The sequence below is a fragment of the Heteronotia binoei genome, chromosome 3 (assembly GCF_032191835.1).
Source record: "Heteronotia binoei isolate CCM8104 ecotype False Entrance Well chromosome 3, APGP_CSIRO_Hbin_v1, whole genome shotgun sequence".
In the NCBI taxonomy this organism is placed as follows: Eukaryota; Metazoa; Chordata; class Lepidosauria; order Squamata; family Gekkonidae; genus Heteronotia; species Heteronotia binoei.
In genome coordinates, this window is record NC_083225.1 from 191,300,384 (window position 1) to 191,321,380 (window position 20,997).

Sequence of the window (20,997 nt, forward strand, 5' to 3'; positions counted from 1 at the left end):
GCAGCGCAGGGAATACTCCCCGTAAAGCTGGAGGCCCAGCAAATCTGTGCAACTGGCTTCCCGCAACCCACGCTTCCGACAATAACGCACGAGACGCAGGATGATTAAGCCCCTGCCTCCAGGGAAAGGCCATGGCTCGTTGGTAGAGTATCTGTTTGTCGTGTGGAAGGTCCCAAGGTTCAATCCCCGCCATCTCCGGTTTAACGGATGCGGCAGGACGGCGGAGGAAAGCGCATCAAGCCGCAACTCACTTATAGCAACCCCATGGGCAAGAAGCATTTGGAGGTGGTATGCCACTGTCTTCCTCTGCGTAGCAAGCCCCAGACTTCCTTGGTGGTCTCCCATCCAAGCTCTAAGCAGGGCCGACCTGGCTTGGCTTCCGAGATCTGATGAGATCAGGCCAGCGCAGGCTGCAGGTGGTATGAAAGACACGCATCAGAGACCCTACAGCCCTGCTGAGACAATACTGACTTTGATGGACCAAGGGTCTGATTCACTATTAGGCCCTTCCATGTGCTCACATAGAATCATAGAGTTGGAATGGACCTCCAGGGTCATCTAGTCCCACCCCCTGCACAATGCAGGAAACTCGCAATACCTCCTCCTAAATTCACAGGACCCTCATTGCTGTCACATGGCCATCCAGCCTCTGTTTAAAAACCTCCAAGGAAGGAGAGCCCACCACCTCCCGAGGAAGCCTGTTCCACTGAGGAATCGCTCTAACGGTCAGGAATGTTGAGCCGGAAACTCTTCTGATTTAATTGCAACCCACTGGTTCTGGTCCTACCTTCAGGGGCCACACAAAACAATTCCACACCATCCTCTATATGACAGCCCTTCAAGTCCTTGAAGATGGTGATCCTATCACCTCTCAGCTGCCTCCTCTCCAGGCTAAACATCCCCAGCTCCTTCTACCTTTCTTCATAGGACTTGGTCTCCAGACCCCTCATCCTCTACAGGACAGCCCTTCAAGTCCTTGAAGATGGTGATCCTATCACCTCTCAGCTGCCTCCTCTCCAGGCTAAACATCCCCAGCTCCTTCAACCTTTCCTCATAGGACGGTCTCCAGACCCCTCATCCTCTATAGGACAGCCCTTCAAGTCCTTGAAGATGGTGATCCTATCACCTCTCAGCCGTCTCCTCTCCAGGCTAAACATCCCCAGCTCCTTCAGCCGTTCCTCATAGGACTTGGTCTCCAGACCCCTCATCCTCTATATGACAGCCCTTCAAGTCCTTGAAGATGGTGATCCTATCACCTCTCAGCCGCCTCCTCTCCAGGCTAAACATCCCCAGCTCCTTCAACCTTTCCTCATAGGACGGTCTCCAGACCCCTCATCCTCTATAGGAGAGCCCTTCAAGTCCTTGAAGATGGTGATCCTATCACCTCTCAGCCGCCTCCTCTCCAGGCTAAACATCCCCAGCTCCTTCAACCTTTCCTCATAGGACGGTCTCCAGACCCCTCATCCTCTATATGACAGCCCTTCAAGTCCTTGAAGATGGTGATCCTATCACCTCTCAGCCGCCTCCTCTCCAGGCGAAACATCCCCAGCTCCTTCAACCTTTCCTCATAGGACTTGGTCTCCATACCCCTCACCATCTTTGTCATCGTCCTCTGGACCCGTTCCAGTTTGTCTTTATCCTTCTTAAAAGGTGTTCACGAATTCAGTAGTCACTGCCATCTGTGGCAACTGGCCATGGGAAATGTGCAGAGACTGAGTGGGCCAGCCCCACACAGTAGTAAAACAGGCCAGCAGTGCCACACAATAGTCCATCACATCTTGAGATGGCACTGCTGTTATTTTGCTGGTATTATTATCCTTGCTCATTAAGGATCTGTTATTATCATGTTGTTGCCTTTGTGCGTAAATGATGTACTAACCCCGCACTGTGATTATATCCATGAATACTAAACCCCATTGCTTGCTTTAGAAGAAGAAGATACTGGATTTATATCCTGCTCTATACTCTGAGGAAAGAGCCCCGTGGTGCAGAGTGTTAAAGCTGCAGTACTGCAGTACTAAGCTCTGCTCATGATCCGAGTTCGATCCCCGGCGGAAGCTGGGTTTTCAGGTAGCCGGCTCGAGTTTGACTCGGCCTTCCATCCTTCCGAGGTCGGTAAAATGAGTACCCAGCTTGCTGAGGGGAAAGTGTAGATGACTGGGGAAAGCAATGGCAAACCACCCCGTAAAACGTCTGCCGTGAAAATGTCGTGAACTGGTGCTTGTGCAGGGGACCTTTCCTTTTCCTTTTTTCCTATATTCTGAATCTCAGAGTGGCTCACAATCTCCTTTATCTGTCCCACCACCACCACCACAACAGACACCCTGTGAGGTAGGTGAGGCTGAGAGAGCTCTCCCAGAAGCTTCCCTTTCAAGGACAGCTCTGCGAGAGCTATGGCAGACCCAAGGCCATTCCAGCAGCTGCAAGTGGAGGAGTGGGGAATCAAACCCGGTTCTCCCAGATAAGAGAGCTCAGGCTGACCCAAGGCCATTCCAACAGCTGCAAGTGGAGGAGTGGGGAATCAAACCTGGTTCTCCCATATAAGAGTCTGCACCCTTATCCGCTACACCAAACTGGCTCTCACACCAAACTGACTCTCACTAGAAACCCTCCCACTGTTGCCCCCCCAAGCACCAAAAATATAGAGCATCACTGCCCCAGACAGAGAATCACCGATAGACCTCTGCTCCAGATGTTGATCCAATCCCCTCTTGAAGCCATCCATGCATGCAGCTGCCACTACCTCCTGTGGCAGTGAATTCCATGTTATTCAAGGTATAAGCTTTTGGGCGCACGCACACTTCTTCAGATATCATCCCAAAACCACCATCACCCTGCCACCTGGGAGAGCTGCACAGAAAAGCGACAAAACCCCAGTAACTCCCACCAGAACTAAAAAGAAACCAGCCACAAACACACACAAAGCTGCCTTGTACCAAATCAGATCTTTGTTCCACCAAGGTCAATATTGGCTACTCAGGCGGGCAGAGGTCTTTCACACCATCTACTACTTACTCATTGTCACTGGAAATGCCGGGGACTGAACTGGGGACCTTCTGCATGCCAAACAGATGCTTTTCCTACAGTGCCTCAGCCCCTCTCCTTTGGCAATACCGGCTGTGTGTCCATTTCATACTCAGACTTCCATCATGCCCAACAACATGAACATAACTCATACCAGGGGTGGCCAAACTGCAGCACGGGAGCCACATGTGGCTCTTTCTCAAAGCCTTCCACTGCGCCACTGGTAGGCTTGGAGGAGGAGGAGGAGAACTGCAGATTTATACCCCGCCCTTCTCTCTGTATCAGAGACTCAGAGATGCTTAAAATCTCCCCCCCACAACAGACACCCTGTGAGGTGGGTGGGGCTGAGAGGGCTCTCACAGCAGCTGCCCTTTCAAGGACAACTCCTGTGATAAGCTCTGGCTGACCCAAGGCCATTCCAGCAGCTGCAAGTGGAAGAGTGAGGAATCAAACCGGGTTCTCCCAGATAAGAGCGCTCTGGCTGACCCAAGGCCATTCCAGCAGCTGCAAGTGGAGGAGAGTGAAATCAAACCCGGTTCTCCCAGATAAGAGAGCTCTGGCTGACCCAAGGCCATTCCAGCAGCTGCAAGTGGAGGAGTGGGGAATCAAACCCGGTTCTCCCAGATAAGAGAGCTATGGCTGACCAAAGGCCATTCCAGCAGCTGCAAGTGGAGGAGTGGGGAATCAAACCCGGTTCTCCCAGATAAGAGAGCTATGGCTGACCCAAGGCCATTCCAGCAGCTGCAAGTGGAGGAGTGGGGAATCAAACCCGGTTCTCCCAGATAAGAGAGCTCTGGCTGACCCAAGGCCATTCCAGCAGCTGCAAGTGGAGGAGTGGGGAATCAAGCCCGGTTCTCCCAGATAAGAGAGCTATGGCTGACCCAAGGCCATTCCAGCAGCTGCAAGTGGAGGAGTGGGGTATCAAACCCGGTTCTCCCAGATAAGAGAGCTATGGCTGACCCAGGGCCATTCCAGCAGCTGCAAGTGGAGGAGTGAGGAACCAAACCCGGTTCTCCCAGATAAGAGAGCTATGTCTGACCCAAGGCCATTCCAGCAGCTGCAAGTGGAGGAGTGGGGAATCAAACCCGGTTCTCCCAGATAAGAGAGCTATGGCTGACCCAAGGCCATTCCAGCAGCTGCAAGTGGAGGAGTGGGGGAATCAAACCCCGTTCTCCCAGATAAGAGTCTGTGCACTTAACCACTATACCAAACTGGCTCTCCAAGAAAACATGTCTCTCTTTAAATCACTTCTCAAAGTCAAGCCGCCTTTCTATAGGCTGGTGGCTTTTTGGTAATGCAGCTTGGAGAACGCACTTAAAGTTGCTTTCTTTCCGTCTCTGCCTCCCTCCCCCATCTTGTTGCCTTCCTGCCTTCGAATATCTGGCTCATTCATGTCCTGCGGCTCTCAAACATCTGACGTTTATTCTATGTGGCTCTTACATTAAGCAAGTCTGGCCGCCCCAGCCTGATACCTAATCAGACCCTTGGTCCATCACCATCAGTATTGTCTACTGCAACTGGCAGCAGCTTCCCAGGCTGTCAGGTCTTGCACACACCCCTCCTGCCTAACTGGAGGTGCCAGGGATTGAACCTGGGGCCTTCTGCACGTTGAGCAGAGGCTCTTCCACTGAGTCACAGCCCCTCCCTTCGATGCGCATGGGGCTTTCCTCGTTTCCAAGCCAGACAGCTCGGCATACTTGTCGACCAGACCTCAGCCCTCGGCACGGCAGCTTGGGAGAGATCAACTGACTGCAGTGTGACAGCCTCCAACGTTAAGCCTGCATTTTTGCTTAAATCCTTCCAAGAGGAATGCGTCCCGACTGGAAGTCTAATTTGTTCCGCTAAGCGGCCTACTGACAACCGAGCACAGAACTGTATATCAAAGTCTGACTCCTGCTCCGGTTCAGAAGTTACTGTGGACTGGCACGGGAAAACACAGTTAACACATTCTTTTGGGAACTGGAGAAAGGGAGAGGAAAAGCACGCAGGTTCTCTTTCAAACACCGATTGAGGGCAGGGTGTCAGAATCTAAAGGTGCTTTCAAAGGGTGGTGAAGTCGGTTGAATGCAGAAAAGCCAGAATCCAGTCCAGATGTGCTTCTGAGACCAGCAAGAGTTTGAGGGTATAGGTTTTCAAGAGGCAAAGGTGCCAGATATTTCATGTGGGCAGTTTTGTGTCTTGAAAGCTTACCCCACCCCACCAATAAAAATTTTGTTGGCCTCTAAGGTGCTACTGGATTTGATTCTAGAACAGGGGGGCCAAACTTGCTTAACATGAGAACCGCATAGAATGAACATCAGAGGTTTTGAGAGCCACGAGACATGAACATCAGATGTGGGGAGGGAAGGAGGGAGGGAAGGAAGGAAGGAGGGAATGGAGGGAGGTCAGGGGAGGGAGGAAGGGGGCTTGGTAAAGTGATTTAAAGAGAGAAATGCCTTCAAGCTAGCCAGTGAGGGGGGGGGGGGCTTCAAGAGCCACACAGTATGTGTGGAAGAGCCGCATGTGGTACTGAACCACAATTTGGCCACCCTTGATCTAGAACCTGAAGGTACAGGTTCTTTCTTTCATATGTGGTGGACTTGTGAAAAAGCAAAGGAGTATTGGAAGATGATACAACAAGAAATCTCCAAAATGTTGGGTTACGACTTCAAGAAAACTGCAGAGACTTTTTTGCTTGGATTACAATTAGAAAAATTTCCCAAGGAAGACAGGACTTTAATCTGGTATTTGCTCTCAGCTGCTAGGACATTGTATGCACAGCTTTGGAAACAAGGAATAATACCAGAGAAACGGGATTGGATTGTGAAAGTTTTATCGTGGAGTGAGATGGATAAATTAGCTAAAACTTTAAGAGACTATGACTTAGACTTATTCAAAAAGGAGTGGAAGAAATTCAAAGGATATATGGAGAAAGAGTGGAACGTAAAAAGACATTGGACAATTTTTTAGTATTAGTATTAATCAAAAGTATTACATTTTGATAGATTAGTGGTACCTTTAGAATTAACTGGAAATTAATAACTTTGGGGAAGTCAATATTGGAGGGAGGGGGGGTGAAATATCATATGGTTTAGTATAAGAAAAGTTAATTAAATATTGTAACCATGTGTTATTAATAAATTGTTAAAACAAAATAGAACCTGAAGGTACATATGTACCTCTCTTCTTCAATTTATCCTCACAACACTCCTGAGAGGCAGATTACAATCATAGAATCACAGAGTTGGAAAGGATCCACATTGCTGACAAGTGACCATCTAGCCTCTGCTTAAAAACCTCCAAGGGAGGAGAGCCCACCACCTCCCCAAGAAGCCTGTTCCACTGAGGAATTGCTCTAAACTCACAGATACCTCCCCTTAAATTCACAGGATCTTCATTGCTGTCAGATGGCCATCTAGCCTCTGCTTAAAAACCTCCAAGGGAGGAGAGCACACCACCTCCCCAAGAAGCCCATATGTATTTTATGTATTTTATTGTATAATTATAATTATTAATGTATTATTAATGTATTTTAAATTGATTTTGTTAGCTTTTTATGCTGTGAGCCGCCCTGAGCCCGCCTCGGTGGGGTAGGGCGGGATATAAATCGAATAAAATAGAATAAATAAAATAAAAAATAAGCCTGTTCCACTGAGGAATTGCTCTGATGGTCAGGAAATTCTTCCTAATGTTGAGCCAGATATTCTCCTGATTTAATTTCAGCCCGTTGGTTCTGATCCTACCTTCCGGGGCCACAGAAAACAAACAGAAAACATGATGGACCACTAGTCTTATTCAGCATGAGGAGCTCTGTGTGTCTATTCTCTTTGTAAGCAGAAAGACGCAGGCTCAATCCCCAGCATCTCCACTTTAAAAGGACCAGACAACAGGTGATGTCAAAAACCTCAGTCTGAGAGCTTGGAGAGCAGCTGCCAGTCTGAGCAGAGAATGCTGACTTTGAAAGTGTCTGATTCAGTAGAAGAAGACACCTGCAGATTAGTACCCCGCCCTTATCTCTGAATCAGAGACTCAGAGCGACTTACAATCTCCTATCTCTTCTCCCTCCACAACAGACACCCTGTGAGGTAGGTGGGGCTGAGAGGGCTCTCACTGCGATAGCTATGGCTAACCCAAGGCCATTTCAACAGCTGCAAGTGGAGGAGTGGGGAATCAAACCCAGTTCTCCCAGATAAGAGAGCTATGGCTGACCCAAGGCTCTTCCAGCAGCTGCAAGTGGAGGAATGGGGACTCAAACCCAGTTCTCCCTGATAAGAGTCCGCACACTTAACCACTACACCACATTGGCTCTTCATACAATCAGCTTCGTACATTCAAAGAGCAAACTATTTCCAACTGCAGTTTCAGCAGAACCAGGCATCAGCCTCTGGGAATCCAGCCTGAAATCCACCCCACGCAGAAAACCAGCTGTACAGCGGGAGGGCCAGAATACTAACTGAAAAATGCACTGGTATGCACTTGAGACACACCAAACTGCCTTCTACTGAATCAGACCATCAGTCCATCAAGGTCAGTATTGTCTACTCAGACAGGCAGCCGCTCTCCGATGGCCCAGGGCAGAGTTCTTTCACATCGCCTGTTGCCTGGCCTTTTTAACTGGAGATGCTGGGGATTGAACCTGGGATCTTCTGCATGCCAAGCAGATGCTCTACCACTGAGCTACAGCCCCACTGTATGTCTCTTCAGGGTCTCAGGCTGAGGTCTTTCCCATCGCCTACTCCCTGGTCCTTTTAACTGGAGATGCCAGGGATTGAACCTGGGACCTTCTGCTTCCCAAGCAGATGCTCTACCACTGAGCTACAGCCCCACTGTATGTCTCTCCAGGGTCTCAGGCTGAGGTCTTTCCCATCGCTTACTGCCTGGTCCTTTAACTGAAGATGCTGGGGATTGAACCTGGGACCTTCTGCTTACCAAGCAGATGCTCTACCACTGAGCTACAGCCCCACTGTATGTCTCTCCAGGGTCTCAGGCTGAGGTCTTTCCCATCGCCTACTCCCTGGTCCTTTTAACTGGAGATGCCAGGGATTGAACCTGGGACCTTCTGCTTACCAAGCAGATGCTCTACCACTGAGCTACAGCTCAACTGTATGTCTCTCCAGGGTCTCAGGCTGAGGTCTTTCCCATCGCCTGCTGCCTGTCTTTTTAACTGGAGATGCCGGGGACTGAACCTGGGATCTTCTGCATGCCAAGCAGATGCTCTACCACTGAACTACACCTCCTCCAAATTCAGTTCCTTCTTGAAGGAGGCCCCTTGCATACAACTGCCACAGAGTGCAACAGAAATATCTGCTCACAGGGGATTACCAAGAACACTAGCAATGCCAGGAATGAAAGGAAAGCCCAGCTATGCAGCTACAAATTACACTTGACTTGTCAGGCCACAAGGACTGCACCTATACTTATCCTCCAGTGATATAGATGCCATCAGGCATCAATATTAACTACCCCCCCCCCCCCCCAGAGCTCTGTATAGAACAGGGGTGGCCAAACTTGCTTAATGCAAGAGCCACATAGAATAAACATCAGAACAAACATAGAATAAACATCTGAGAACCACAAAACATGAAAGTCAGATGTCTGAGAGCCACAAGACATGAACATCAGATGTTGGAGAGATGCAAGATGAGGGAGGGAGCAATAGATGGAGGGAGGAGGGAGAGGTAGAAAGAAAGCAACTTTAACTGTAAATGCATTCTTCAAGCAGCCAGCTGGCTTGGCTTGGGGAAGTGATTTAAAGAGGAAAAAATGCCTTCTCCAAGCAGGCCAACAGGACATATGAACATATGAAGCTGCCTTATACTGAATCAGACCCTGGGTCCATCAAAGTCAGTATTGTCTTCTCAGACTGGCAGCAGCTGTCCAGGGTCACAAGCTGAGGTTTTTCACACCTATTTGCCTGGACCCTTTTTTGGAGATGCTGGGGATTGAACCTGGGACCTTCTGCTTCCCAAGCAGATGCTCTACCACTGAGCCACCGTCCCTCCCCAGTGGGGGCTTTGAGAGCCACACATGTGAAAGAGCCAGTTTGGCCATCCCTGTATAGAACAAAGAGCTCACTGCCTACATACAAGAACAAATGACACAAAACTAGCCTTAAAAGCTGCGGCCTTTGGAAATCAACAGAGGAACGTTCTCCATCTATCTGGATCCTCTGATTTTGACCAAAAAGTCACAGTTATTCCTGAGAAGTATTTCAAAGGAAGGCTCCAGCATGAAGCTGCTAAATTGCTTCACGAAGAGATTCAAGAATCCCTGCCCAAAAGTGTCAAACAGGAACTATGTCAAAAAGTCACTATGACTTTTTTAATATTTTAACAAAACCTGGAAGTTCCCACCCTGTACTGTTATTAACTAGCTCAGTTTAATCAATCAAGAAAATAAAAAAAAAATACCAGCTTAGTTTAACCAATCAAGAAAAACACATTGGATTGATATCCCGCTCTCCACTCAAGAGTCTCAGAGCGGCTCACAATCTCCTTTATCTCCCTCCCCCACAACAGACGCCCTGTGAGGTGGGTGGGGCTGAGAGGACTCTAACAGCAGCTGCCCTTTCAAGGACAACCTCTGCCAGAGCTATGGCTGACCCAAGGCCATTCCAGCAGCTGCAAGTGGAGGAGTGGGGAATCAAACCCGGTTCTCCCAGATAAGAGAGCTCTGGCTGACCCAAGGCCATTCCAGCAGCTGCAAGTGGAGGAGTGGGGAATCAAACCTGGTTCTCCCAGATAAGAGTCCGCACACTTAACCACTACACCAAACTGGCTCTCTACAAAGAGACAACTTACTAGATCTGAATTTTCAATTATTACATTTAACCTTTGACTTCCTGCACTTTGCAGCCCCTTGATCTATTATTATTTTTCAAAACCTCTACATAAAATGTTTGTCTTGTAAGGGTGCACTCGTTACATCGGAAGAAGCAGTTCTAATGCACAAAAGATTACATTGGGGGAGGGGGGCAGAGCGGTAAAGCTGCAGTAGTGCCGTCGGAGCCCTCTGCTCACGACCCAAGTTTGATCCCAGCGGAAGCTGGTTCAGGTAGCTGGCTCCAGGTTGACTCAGCCTTCCATCCTTCCGAGGTCAGTAAAAGGAGCACCCAGCTTGCTGGGGGGAAAGTGTAGATGACTGGGGAAGGCAATGACAAACCACCCTGTAAAAAGTCTGCCGTGAAAAAAACATCACCCTAGAGTCAAAAACAACTGGTGCTTGAAGAAGAAGATGATATTGGATTTATATCCCGCCCTCCACTCCGAAGAATCTCAGAGCGGCTCACAATCTCCTTTACCTTCCCCCCCCCCCACAACAGACACCCTGTGAGCTGGGTGGGGCTGGAGAGGGCTCTCACAGCAGCTACCCTTTCAAGGACAACTTCTGCCAGAGCTCTGGCTGACCCAGGGCCATTCCAGCAGGTGCAAGTGGAGGAGTGGGGAATCAAACCCCGTTCTCCCAGATAAGAGTCCACACACTTAACCACTACACCAAACTGGCTCTTCCCAAACTGGCTTGCACAGGGGACTACCTTTACCTTTAAGAGCCCCATGGCACAGAGTGCTAAAGCTGCAGTACTGCAGTCTGAACTCTCTGCTGACGGCCTGAGTTTGATCCCGGAGGAAGCTGGTTCAGGTAGCCAGCTCAGGTTGACTCAGCCTTCCATCCTTCCGAGGTCGGTCAAATGAGCGCCCAGCTTGCTGGGGGGGAAGTGTAGAGGACTGGGGAAGGCAATGACAAACCACCCCGTAAAAAGTCTGCCATGAAAACGTGAAATCAATGTCACCGCAGAGTCAAAAATGACTGGTGCTTGCACAAGGGACTACCTTTACCTTTTTTTCAGGATAACTGCTAATTTAGGCTTTGAAATACAGCCCCCAGCAACAAAGCAGAACTGAAGTTGGGGTTTCTGAAGAGGCAGGGGAGGAAGGAAGAGAGAATCAATGGGGAAAGTGGGACAGGAAGCATAGTGGCTGCACTTTCTCTTAAAAACATGCAGCTGTGAACGGTGCACGTACCACCAGGTTACAATCCAACAACCGGGGCTACAAACCCAGGACTTGCGCACAAAGGAAAAGCCCAGCACCAGCAAGCAGACAATGGGATGAGAAACTGCCAGTGGTTTCCAGCACTCACTTTTCACAGAACATGTTTCAAAAAAAAATTTTTTTTAAAAAAAGACTACAAAGGAAAACGACTGCGGCTTGCCAACTGAACACATGTCAAAGAGCTGTGCTGAGAAATTCAGCCTGCATCGATTATCGAGGCCTTCCAGCTCGCATGGAACGCAACAAAGAGCAAAGCGAGGAGACGCTGCAAGCTGCGAAGCTGTAAACACTGACATATTAAACGTATTATGCTATATTTAGACAGCCCATCCACAGAAGCACAGTTTTGCTTAATCTTCGGCCCGCCTGTCCAAAAAAAGGCTTCATGAGGTTGCAAAAGCCGGGGCCAACAGAAGTCATCCAGCGACGCAGCAGCCAAGTAAACAAGGGGGTGGGGAGGAAAGGATAAGAGACACGGAGGGAGGAAAGTCCAATGGAAGAACAATGAACTCGCTCGCCATCAAAAACAAAGGCGTTGTGACTTTCGCCCCAAAATCAAACTGGATCGGGGTGGCCAAACTGTGGCTCGGGAGTCACATGTGGCTCTTCCGTACATAATTTGTGGCTCTCAAAGCCCTCACTGCCCCGTCAGCCACCTTGGAGAATGTATTTAAAGTTAAAGCTGTTTTCTTTCAACCTCTCCCTTCCTCCTCCTTTCCCCATCGGTTTCCCTCCCTCCCTCGTCTTGTGGCTCTCAAGCATCTGACGTTCATGTCTTTCGGCTCTCAAACGTCTGACGTTTATTCTATGTGGCTCTTATGTTAAGCAAGTTTGGCCACCCCTGGGCTGTGGACCGGTCCCAGTCTGTGGCCTGTTAGCAACCGGGCCGCAGAGTGAGGCAGAGACCTTCACCTACTCCTCATCAAAAGACCCGCATGGGGGGGGGGCAGGGATGGGGTGCAGGGGCAGCCTGGGGTAGGCAAAACCACCAGCACCCCCACCTCCACTGGTCCATGGAAAAATTGTCTTCCACAAAACCAGTCCCTGGTGCCAAAAAGGTTGGGGGTCACTGCCTATTGGCAGCAAAGGACAGGACTCGTGATAATGGATTTAAATTGTGGGTGGAAAGGGACTGGCCAGATATTAGGGGGGCGGAATGACAGTGAGGACAGATCACACCAGTGGAATGGGCTGCCTAGGGAGGTGGTGAGCTCCTCCCCCTGGCAGTCTTCAAGCAGCAGCAGGAGGAACACCTGTCAAGGCCAGGGGGGGCCGAACTTGCTTAACGTAAGAGCCACGCAGAATAAATGCCAGATGTGTCAGAGACTCAAGACATGAACACCTGATGTTTGAGAGCTGCAAAGAAGGCAGGCAGGCAAATAGGTCAGGGGAGGGAGAGAGAGGTGGAAAGAAAGCAACTCTAAATGCATTCCCCAAACTGCTGGCTGGCTTGGCTTACAGAAATGATTTAAAGAGACAAATGCCTTCTCCAAGCTGGCCTGTAGGGCAGGAGGGGGTCTTCAAGAGCCACACAATATGTGTGAAAGAGCCACATGTGGCTCCCATGACACAGTTGGGCCACCTCTGCTCTAGGCTGATCCTGCATTGAGCAAGAGGTTGGACTAGATGGCCTTTAGGCCCCCTTCCAATGCTATGGATCTATGGGGGGGAACTGAACTAATAAGGACGGTGAGAGAATGTGCACTGCCCAAACAAGAATCTTTTTCAGAACAATTAACTGTTAGAGACCCCCAAAATCTCAGAGTCCAGCCATGTCTTGTTCATAATCAAAGGAAACAAATATAGAAAAAGATGATAATATTGGATTTATATCCCGCCCTATACTCTGAATCTCCGAGTCTCAGAGCTGCTCACAATTTCCTTTTACCTTCTCCCCCCATAACAGACACCCCATGAAGTAAGTGGGGCCGAGAGAGCTCTCACAGCAGCTGCCCTTTCAAGGACAACTCCTACGAGAGCTATGGCTGACCCAAGGCCATTCCAGCAGCTGCAAGTGGAGGAGTGGGGAATCAAACCCGGTTCTCCCAGATAAGAGAGCTCTCGCTGACCCAAGGTCACTCCAGCAGGTGCAAGCGGAGGAGTGGGGAATCAAACCTGGTTCTCCCAGATAAGAGAGCTCTGGGTGACCCAAGGCCATTCCAGCAGCTGCCAGTGGAGGAGTGGGGAATCAAACCCAGTTCTCCCAGATAAGAGAGCTCTGGCTGACCCAAGGCCATTCCAGCAGCCGCAAGTGGTGAAGTGGGGGGAATCGAACCCGGTTCTCCCAGATAAGAGAGCTATGGCTGGCCCAAGGTCAATCCAGCAGGTGCAAGTGGAGGAGTGGGGAATCAAACCCAGTTCTCCCAGAGAAGAGTCTGCACACTTAACCACTACACCAAACTGGCTCTCAGGAGTTCCACAACCTGGAACTGGCATCCCTTCCTCCCTCTCCACTCCACACCAGCAGCTGGAAGCACCTGACAACCCTATTTGCAATTAAAGAATTCCTCTCCAGCAGTCTTTGCATACAGGTAGGCATTATCGCAGCCTACTTCTAAGCAAAGCATAAGCTTCCCTTGGAAGAAAGCAAAGCATGGTGGGACGGCTATCGATCCCAGACACAGAACAATACACTCTACCGGCTACCTGGAAAGGTATCCGAGTGCAGGCTGAGCCAAGGTCTAGTCAGCGCTTCCTTGTGCATCAGTGAGTGTGTCATGGGAAAAGATCAAGAACAACCGATACGGTCTTCTCCCTTATCGAAAACACAAGGAAGAAAAGTAGTCCATTTTAAGTAGTGCGTCGTCCATTTTAAGTAATGAGGCTCTGGCCATTCCATGCATTTTGGCAGAGAATTATTCCTTAACCAAATCCAGGGCTTTTTTTTGCAGCAGGAACTCCTTTGCATATTAGGCTACAACCTCCCTCCCCCAATGTAGCCAATCCTCCAACAGCTTACAGTAGGCCCTGTAAGGAGAGCCCAGTAAGCCAGGGATGGCCAAAGTTGCTTAATGTAAGAGCCGCATAAAATGAACATCAGATGTTTGAAAGCCGCAAGACGTGAACATCAGATGCTTGAGAGCTGTGAGATGGACGGACGGAAGGAGGGAGGAGTAAGGGAGAGGTGGAAAGAAAACAACTTTAACTTGAAATGCATTCTCCAAGCCACCTGCTGGAGAAGTGATTTAAAGAGAGAGATTCCTTCTCCAAGCCAGCCGATGGTGTAGGGGGTGGGCTTCAAGAGCCACCAATATCTGTAAAAGAGCCACAGAGAAGGGCAACTAGAATGATTAAAGGGCTGGAGCACTTTCCCTATGAAGAAAGGTTGAAACGCTTGGGACTCTTTAGCTTGGAGAAACGTCGACTGCGGGGTGACATGAGAGAGGTTTACAAGATAATGCATGGAATGGAGAAAGTAGAGAAAGAAGTACTTTTCTCCCTTTCTCACAATACAAGAACTCGTGGGCATTCGATGAAATTGCTGAGCAGACAGGTTAAGACGGATAAAAGGAAGTACTTCTTCACCCAAAGGGTGATTAACATGTGGAATTCACTGCCACAGGAGGTGGTGGCGGCCACAAGTATAGCCACCTTCAAGAGGGGTTTAGATAAAAATATGGAGCACAGGTCCATCAGTGGCTATTAGCCACAGTGTATGTGTGTATATAACATTTTTTGCCACTGTGTGACACAGAGTGTTGGACTTGATGGGCCGTTGGCCTGATCCAACATGGCTTCTCTTATGTTCTTATGTTCACATGTGGCTCCCGAGCCACAGTTTGGCCACCCCTGCTGTAAGCTCTTAAGAGGACTAGCTACATCAGGGGGAATGTAGCCTAATATGCAAAGGAGCTCCTGCTACAAAAATAGCCCTGCCAAAACCAATGTCTAGACCAGACTCCTGAGGAATAACTACATTCTCTTACCTCCTGCCCTAGTTCTCTTAACAAGAACTATTAATCCATTACTGGCTAAGGGCAATGCACGTTTTCTCCCTCACCTCTGTTCTTTAGTCAAATGACGTCTACAATAACCAGGGAGATTCCAATGAATAATAACCGCCACTGCTTCCGGGCATTCAGTGATCTTCATAAAGACTAACCGGCCGTACTACTTACAAGCAATTCCCCTGTAAAGTAGGAGGCCGGTAATCTTACTGTCACTCGCCTAAGGCCACCCAGTGAGTTCACGAATGTGTCAAGATCCAAATGAGAGATGCGATTTGATTTATTCGATTTTTAGCCTGCCTTTCTGTTGCTACACAGCAGTTCTGCTATACCAGGGAACGTGAAGTCAGACTACTGGTCCACCTGCCTCAGTGCTATCTACTCCAACTGGCAGCAGCTCTCCAGTATCCCAAATAGAACACAGCTTTTCTGAACACCTGAGATAACAGGGGGACGGGCTGTTAGTCAGTGGCAGGGCATCTGCTTGGCATGCAAAAGGTCCCTGGTTCAATCCCTGGCATCTCCAGTTAAAAGGGTCAGGGGTCAGTATTCCCTCTAAGCTAAGTTAATGTAAGCTAGCTCACAGATTTTTAGCCTCCAGCTCACACACGTTTTTGTCTTAGCTCAGGAAGGATGACCCCACAGCACACTAATTTATGCAGCAGCTCACAAAGTAGAATCTTAGAGGGAACATTGGTGGGGAGGACTCTCTAGGGAAGACCTTCAATGTATCCTCTATGACAGACCAGAGTTTGCACCATTTGGCACCCAGAGCGTCCCTCATCAGCAGGGAGATGCCCCCAAATCCAGCTCACCCATTTTTGTCTTAGTTCAGGAAGGATGACCCCACAACAGCACACTAATTTATGCAGTAGCTCGCAACTTTAGGGCCAGCAGCTCACAAAGTAGAATTTTTGATCACAAGCCTCTGCAGCTTAGAGGGAACACTGGTGGGGAGAACACTCTAGGGAAGACCTTCCATGTATCCTCCATGACAGACCACAGAGTTTGCACCATTTGGCTCCCAGAGCGTCCCTCATCAGCAGGGAGAAGCCCCCAAATCCAGTTCACCCATTTTTGTCTTAGTTCAGGAAGGATGAACCCAGCACACACTAATTTATGCAGCAGCTCACAACTTTAATGCCAGCAGCTCACAAAGTAGAATTTTTGCTCACAAGCCTCTGCAGCTTAGAGGGAACATTGGTGGGGAGGACTCTCTAGGGAAGACCTTCCATGTATCCTCTATGACAGACCACAGAGTTTGCCCCATTTGGCGCCCAGAGCGCCCCTCATCAGCAGGGAGAAGTCCCCAAATCCAGCTCACCCATTTTTGTCTTAGTTCAGGAAGGATGACCCCAGAGCACACTAATTTATGCAGCAGCTCAAAAGTAGAATTTTTGCTCACAAGCCTCTGCAGCTTAGAGGGAACATTGGTGGGGAGGACTCTCTAGGGAAGACCTTCCATGTATCCTCTATGACAGACCACAGAGTTTGCACCATTTGGTGCCCAGAGCGTCCCTCATCAGCAGGGAGAAGCCCCCAAATCCAGCTCGCACATTTTTGTCTTAGCTCAGGAAGGATGAACCCAGCGCACACTAATTTATGCAGCAGCTCACAACTTTAATGCCAGCAGCTCACAAAGCAGAATTTTTGCTCACAAGACTCTGCAGCTTAGAGGGAACACTGGTGGGGAGGACACTCTAGGGAAGACCTTCCATGTATCCTCCATGACAGACCACAGAGTTTGCACCATTTGGCGCCCAGAGCGTCCCTCTTCAACAGGGAGAAGCCCCCAAATCAACTCGCACATTTTTGTCTTAGCTCAGGAAGGATGAACCCAGCGCACACTAATTTATGCAGCAGCTCACAAAGTAGAATTTTTGCTCACAAGCCTCTGCAGCTTAGAGGGAACACTGGTGGGGAGGACACTCTAGGGAAGACCTTCCATGTATCCTCTATGACAGACCACAGAGTTTGCACCATTTGGCGCCCAGAGCGTCCCTCTTCAACAGGGAGAAGCCCCCAAATCAACTCGCACATTTTTGTCTTAGCTCAGGAAGGATGAACCCAGCGCACACTAATTTATGCAGCAGCTCACAAAGTAGAATTTTTGCTCACAAGCCTCTGCAGCTTAGAGGGAACACTGGTGGGGAGGACACTCTAGGGAAGACCTTCCATGTATCCTCTATGACAGACCACAGAGTTTGCACCATTTGGCGCCCAGAGCGTCCCTCTTCAACAGGGAGAAGCCCCCAAATCCAGCTCGCACATTTTTGTCTTAGCTCAGGAAGGATGAACCCAGCGCACACTAATTTATGCAGCAGCTCACAACTTTAATGCCAGCAGCTCACAAAGTAGAATTTTTGCTCACAAGCCTCTGCAGCTTAGAGAGAACACTGGTGGGGAGGACACTCTAGGGAAGACCTTCCATGTATCCTCTATGACAGACCACAGAGTTTGCACCATTTGGCGCCCAGAGCGTCCCTCATCAGCAGGGAGAAGCCCCCAAATCCAGCTCGCACATTTTTGTCTTAGCTCAGGAAGGATGAACCCAGCGCACACTAATTTATGCAGCAGCTCACAAAGTAGAATTTTTGCTCACAAGCCTCTGCAGCTTATATGGAACACTGGTGGGGAGGACACTCTAGGGAAGGCGTTCCACGTATCCTCTATGACAGACCATAGAGTTTGCCCCATTTGGCGCCCAGAGCGTCCCTCGTCAGCAGGGAGAAGCCCCCAAATCCATTGCCCCCTTAACCCCTTATTGCCCCCAGCCTCCCCCCCAGGCCCATTAACCCTCCCCTGCCCGAGCGCCCCTTCCTCGGCCTTCTCTCCTCCTCCAGGGCCAGGGGAGGCCTCGACCCACCTGCTGCGAGGGCAGCTCCACATGCAGGGCGCGGGCGGCGGGGCCTGGCGGGGCCAGGACGGTGGCAGCGGCCTGGCTCATGCTGCCCGGTGGCGGCGACAGGAGCAGCCTTGGCGCCTGCGCATTGAGCCCGCGTCGCCCGCGGCCGCCGGGCACGGAAGGGTTAAGGGAGGCGGCGGTGACGTCACGGCGCGCAACGGCTCTTTTTTTCTTCTTCTTCTCCCTTTTTTTTCGCCCTCCCCCTTCTCTCAACCGTCGACAGGAGCCGAGGCCGCGGTCGCCTCACGGAGCCATATTATGAAGCCGCACTGAGGGAAGGAGAGAGCAGAACGAGTGAGAGGCAGAGATACGCCTCGCGCCGATTGGCTCGGGCTAGCATGAGGCGGGGCTCGGGCCTCTCGCGCCGCTTTTTCATTGGTTGCCTGCGCACGCCAATCGGGCCGCCGTCCCGCCTCTCCTGCGAGCCTGCCTCCCCACCAAACAGCGCCTGTGTCAAAGCCCCGCTGACAGGGAATTCTTAGCTCGCTCCTGGTTGGTCCGCGCGCTTCCGGAGGGCGGGAGAGATGCTTTCGGGAGGGGCTCCCGATTGGACGGCGAGGGGTTCTAAACGAAGAGTTGAACCAACGGGGGTCCGGAGAAAGGGGAGGGGACGGAATGGGAGGTAGCGTGTCACGTGGGGGATGTTTACGTCACGTGGTAGAAGTAGCGCCTGAGACAGCTGCGGCGGAGGAGGCCGTTGTCCCGTCTCCATGGTAACCGAGGAAGACGGCCTCGCTCAAAGATGCCCAAGGATGCTATCCCCCACAATGCATTGCGTCGGCAGCAACCAAGAGCATCCCGGCCTTGCGGGTTCTCCTAAGCAATTGGAGGGAGACGACCATAAGGCTGTGGGTACGGTTGGCAACCTCCAGGTGATGGCTGGAGATCTCCCCTTATTGCAGCTAATCTCCAGGTGACAGAGAATCAGTTTACCTAGAGAAAATGGCTGCTTTGTAGGGTGAACTGTATGGCATTTTACCAAGCTGAGACTCCACCCCCCAAACCCCACCCTTCCCAAGTTCCACCCTCAAAATCTCCCCATATTTTCCAACCTCGAGTTGGCAACTCTAGCTGTGGTTTATTTCAAATTTATATGTGAAGGGGACGGCAAAGCTAGGGTTGCCAAGTCCAATTCAAGAAATATCTGGGGACTTTGGGGGCGGAGACAGGAGACTTTGGGGGTGGAGACAGGAGACTTTGGGGTGGAGCCAAGATCAAGGCTGTGACAAGCATAACTGAACTCCAAAGGGAGTTCTGGCCATCACATTTAAAGGGACGGCACACCTTTTCAATGCCTTCCTTCCATAGGAAATAATGAAGGATAGGGGCACCTTCTTTTGGGGCTCATAGAATTGGACCCCCTGGTACAATCGTTTTGAAACTTGGGGGGATATTTTGGGGAGAGGCACTAGATGCTATACTGAAAATTGGTGCCTCTACCCCAAAAAACAGCCCCCCCAGAGCCCCAGATAACCGCAGATCAATTCTCCATGATTTTCTATGGGAATAAATCTCCATAGGGAATAATAGAATTCCCAGCAGACATTTCCCTCCCCTTCTCCTGCTTTCTGACGACCCTGAAGCGGGGGGAGGGCCTCCAGACCGGGGGATCCCCTGCCCCCACCTGGGGATTGGCAACCCTAGGCAAAGCATGAGATGGTTAGACAGTGTTATCGATGCGAGTAACGTGAATCTGAGCGATCTTGGGAGGACGGTGGAGGATAGAAGGGCCTGGAGTGATATGGCCCCTGGGATCGCAAAGAGTCAGACTCAATTGTGCGACTGAACAACAACAACAAAAACCCATGAGAGCTGGTTTGGTGTAGTGGTTACGGGCGCGGACTCTTATCTGGAAGTACCGGGTTTGATTCTCCGCTCCTCCATTTGCTGGAATGGCCTTGGGTCAGCCGTAGCTCTCACAGAGTTGTCCTTCAAAGGGCAGCTGCTGTGAGAGCCCTCTGAGCCCCACTCACCTCACAGGGTGTCTGTTGTGGGGGAAGGAGATAAAGGAGATTGTGAACCATTCTGAGTCTCTGATTCAGAGTGAAGAAGAAAAGCAAAGGTCCCCTGTGCAAGCACCAGTTGTTTCCGACTCTGGGGTGACGTTGCTTTCACAGCAGACTTTTTACGGGGTGGTTTGCCATTGCCTTCCCCAGTCATCTACGCTTTCCCCCCAGCAAGCTGGGTACTCATTTCACCAACCTCGGAAGGATGTAAGGCTGAGTCAACCTTGAGCCGGCTACCTGAAAACTCAGCTTCCACCGGGGATCGAACTCAGGTCGTGAGCAGAGCTTAGGACTGCAGGACTCCTTTTTCTTCTCCCCATTGAAGCACATGCAGGATGAAGCACAGAGACATAAAACAAGCCAACCATTTACAGGACAGGAGGCAACATCTAGGGAAGACCTTGGCATCTGTGCCCTTGTTCTCCGGAGGAACTGGTTGGCCACTGTGTGAGGCAGGAGGCTGGACTAGATGGACCCTCCCTGCTCTGATCCAGCAGGGCTCTTCTGAGGTTCTTCTCAGGGGAAGGCCTCGGGCTCTCTGCCCTGTTGTTGGCCCTTCAGAGGAACTGGTTGGCCACTGTGTGAGACAGGAGGCTGGACTAGATGGACCCTCACTGATCTGATCCAGCAGGACTCTTCTGATGTTCTTCTCAAGGGAAGGCCTCGGGCTCTCTGCCCTGTTGTTGGCCCTCCAGAAGAACTGGTTGGCCACTGTGAGGCAGGAGGCTGGACTAGATGGACCCTCCCTGGTCTGATCCAGCAGGGCTCATATGTTATCAGGGGAAGGTCTCGGCCTCTGTGCCCTGTTGTTCACCATCCAGAGGAGCTGATTAGCCACTTTGTGAGACAGGATGCTAGATTAGATGGACCAGAGCTTTTTTGGGGGTAGTTCCTAGCAGGAACTCATTTGCATATTAGGCCACACCCCCTGGTGCTAAGCCGGCTGGAACTATGCTCCTGTGCATTTGTCCTAAAAAAAAAAAGCCCTGAGATGGACTATTGGTCTGATCCAGCAGGGCTCTTCTTAACCTCTGTGCCCTGTCGTTGGCCCTCCAGAGGAACTGGCTGGCCACTGTGTGAGACAG

The 20,997-nt window shown here is 50.5% G+C and overlaps 1 protein-coding gene across 1 annotated transcript in view; it reads right to left on the reverse strand.

The window, feature by feature from the left end:
* The window catches only part of LOC132569161 (UV radiation resistance-associated gene protein-like), a 127,736-nt gene extending 109,644 nt beyond the window's left edge, over positions 1–18,092 (reverse strand). Inside the window, exon 1 of the mRNA XM_060235348.1 lies at positions 17,868–18,092. Within this exon, the coding sequence (XP_060091331.1) occupies positions 17,868–17,948 (81 nt within the window). The 5' untranslated portion in view covers positions 17,949–18,092. The remainder of the gene's footprint in view (positions 1–17,867) is intronic.
* Positions 18,093–20,997: the final 2,905 nt, after the last annotated feature.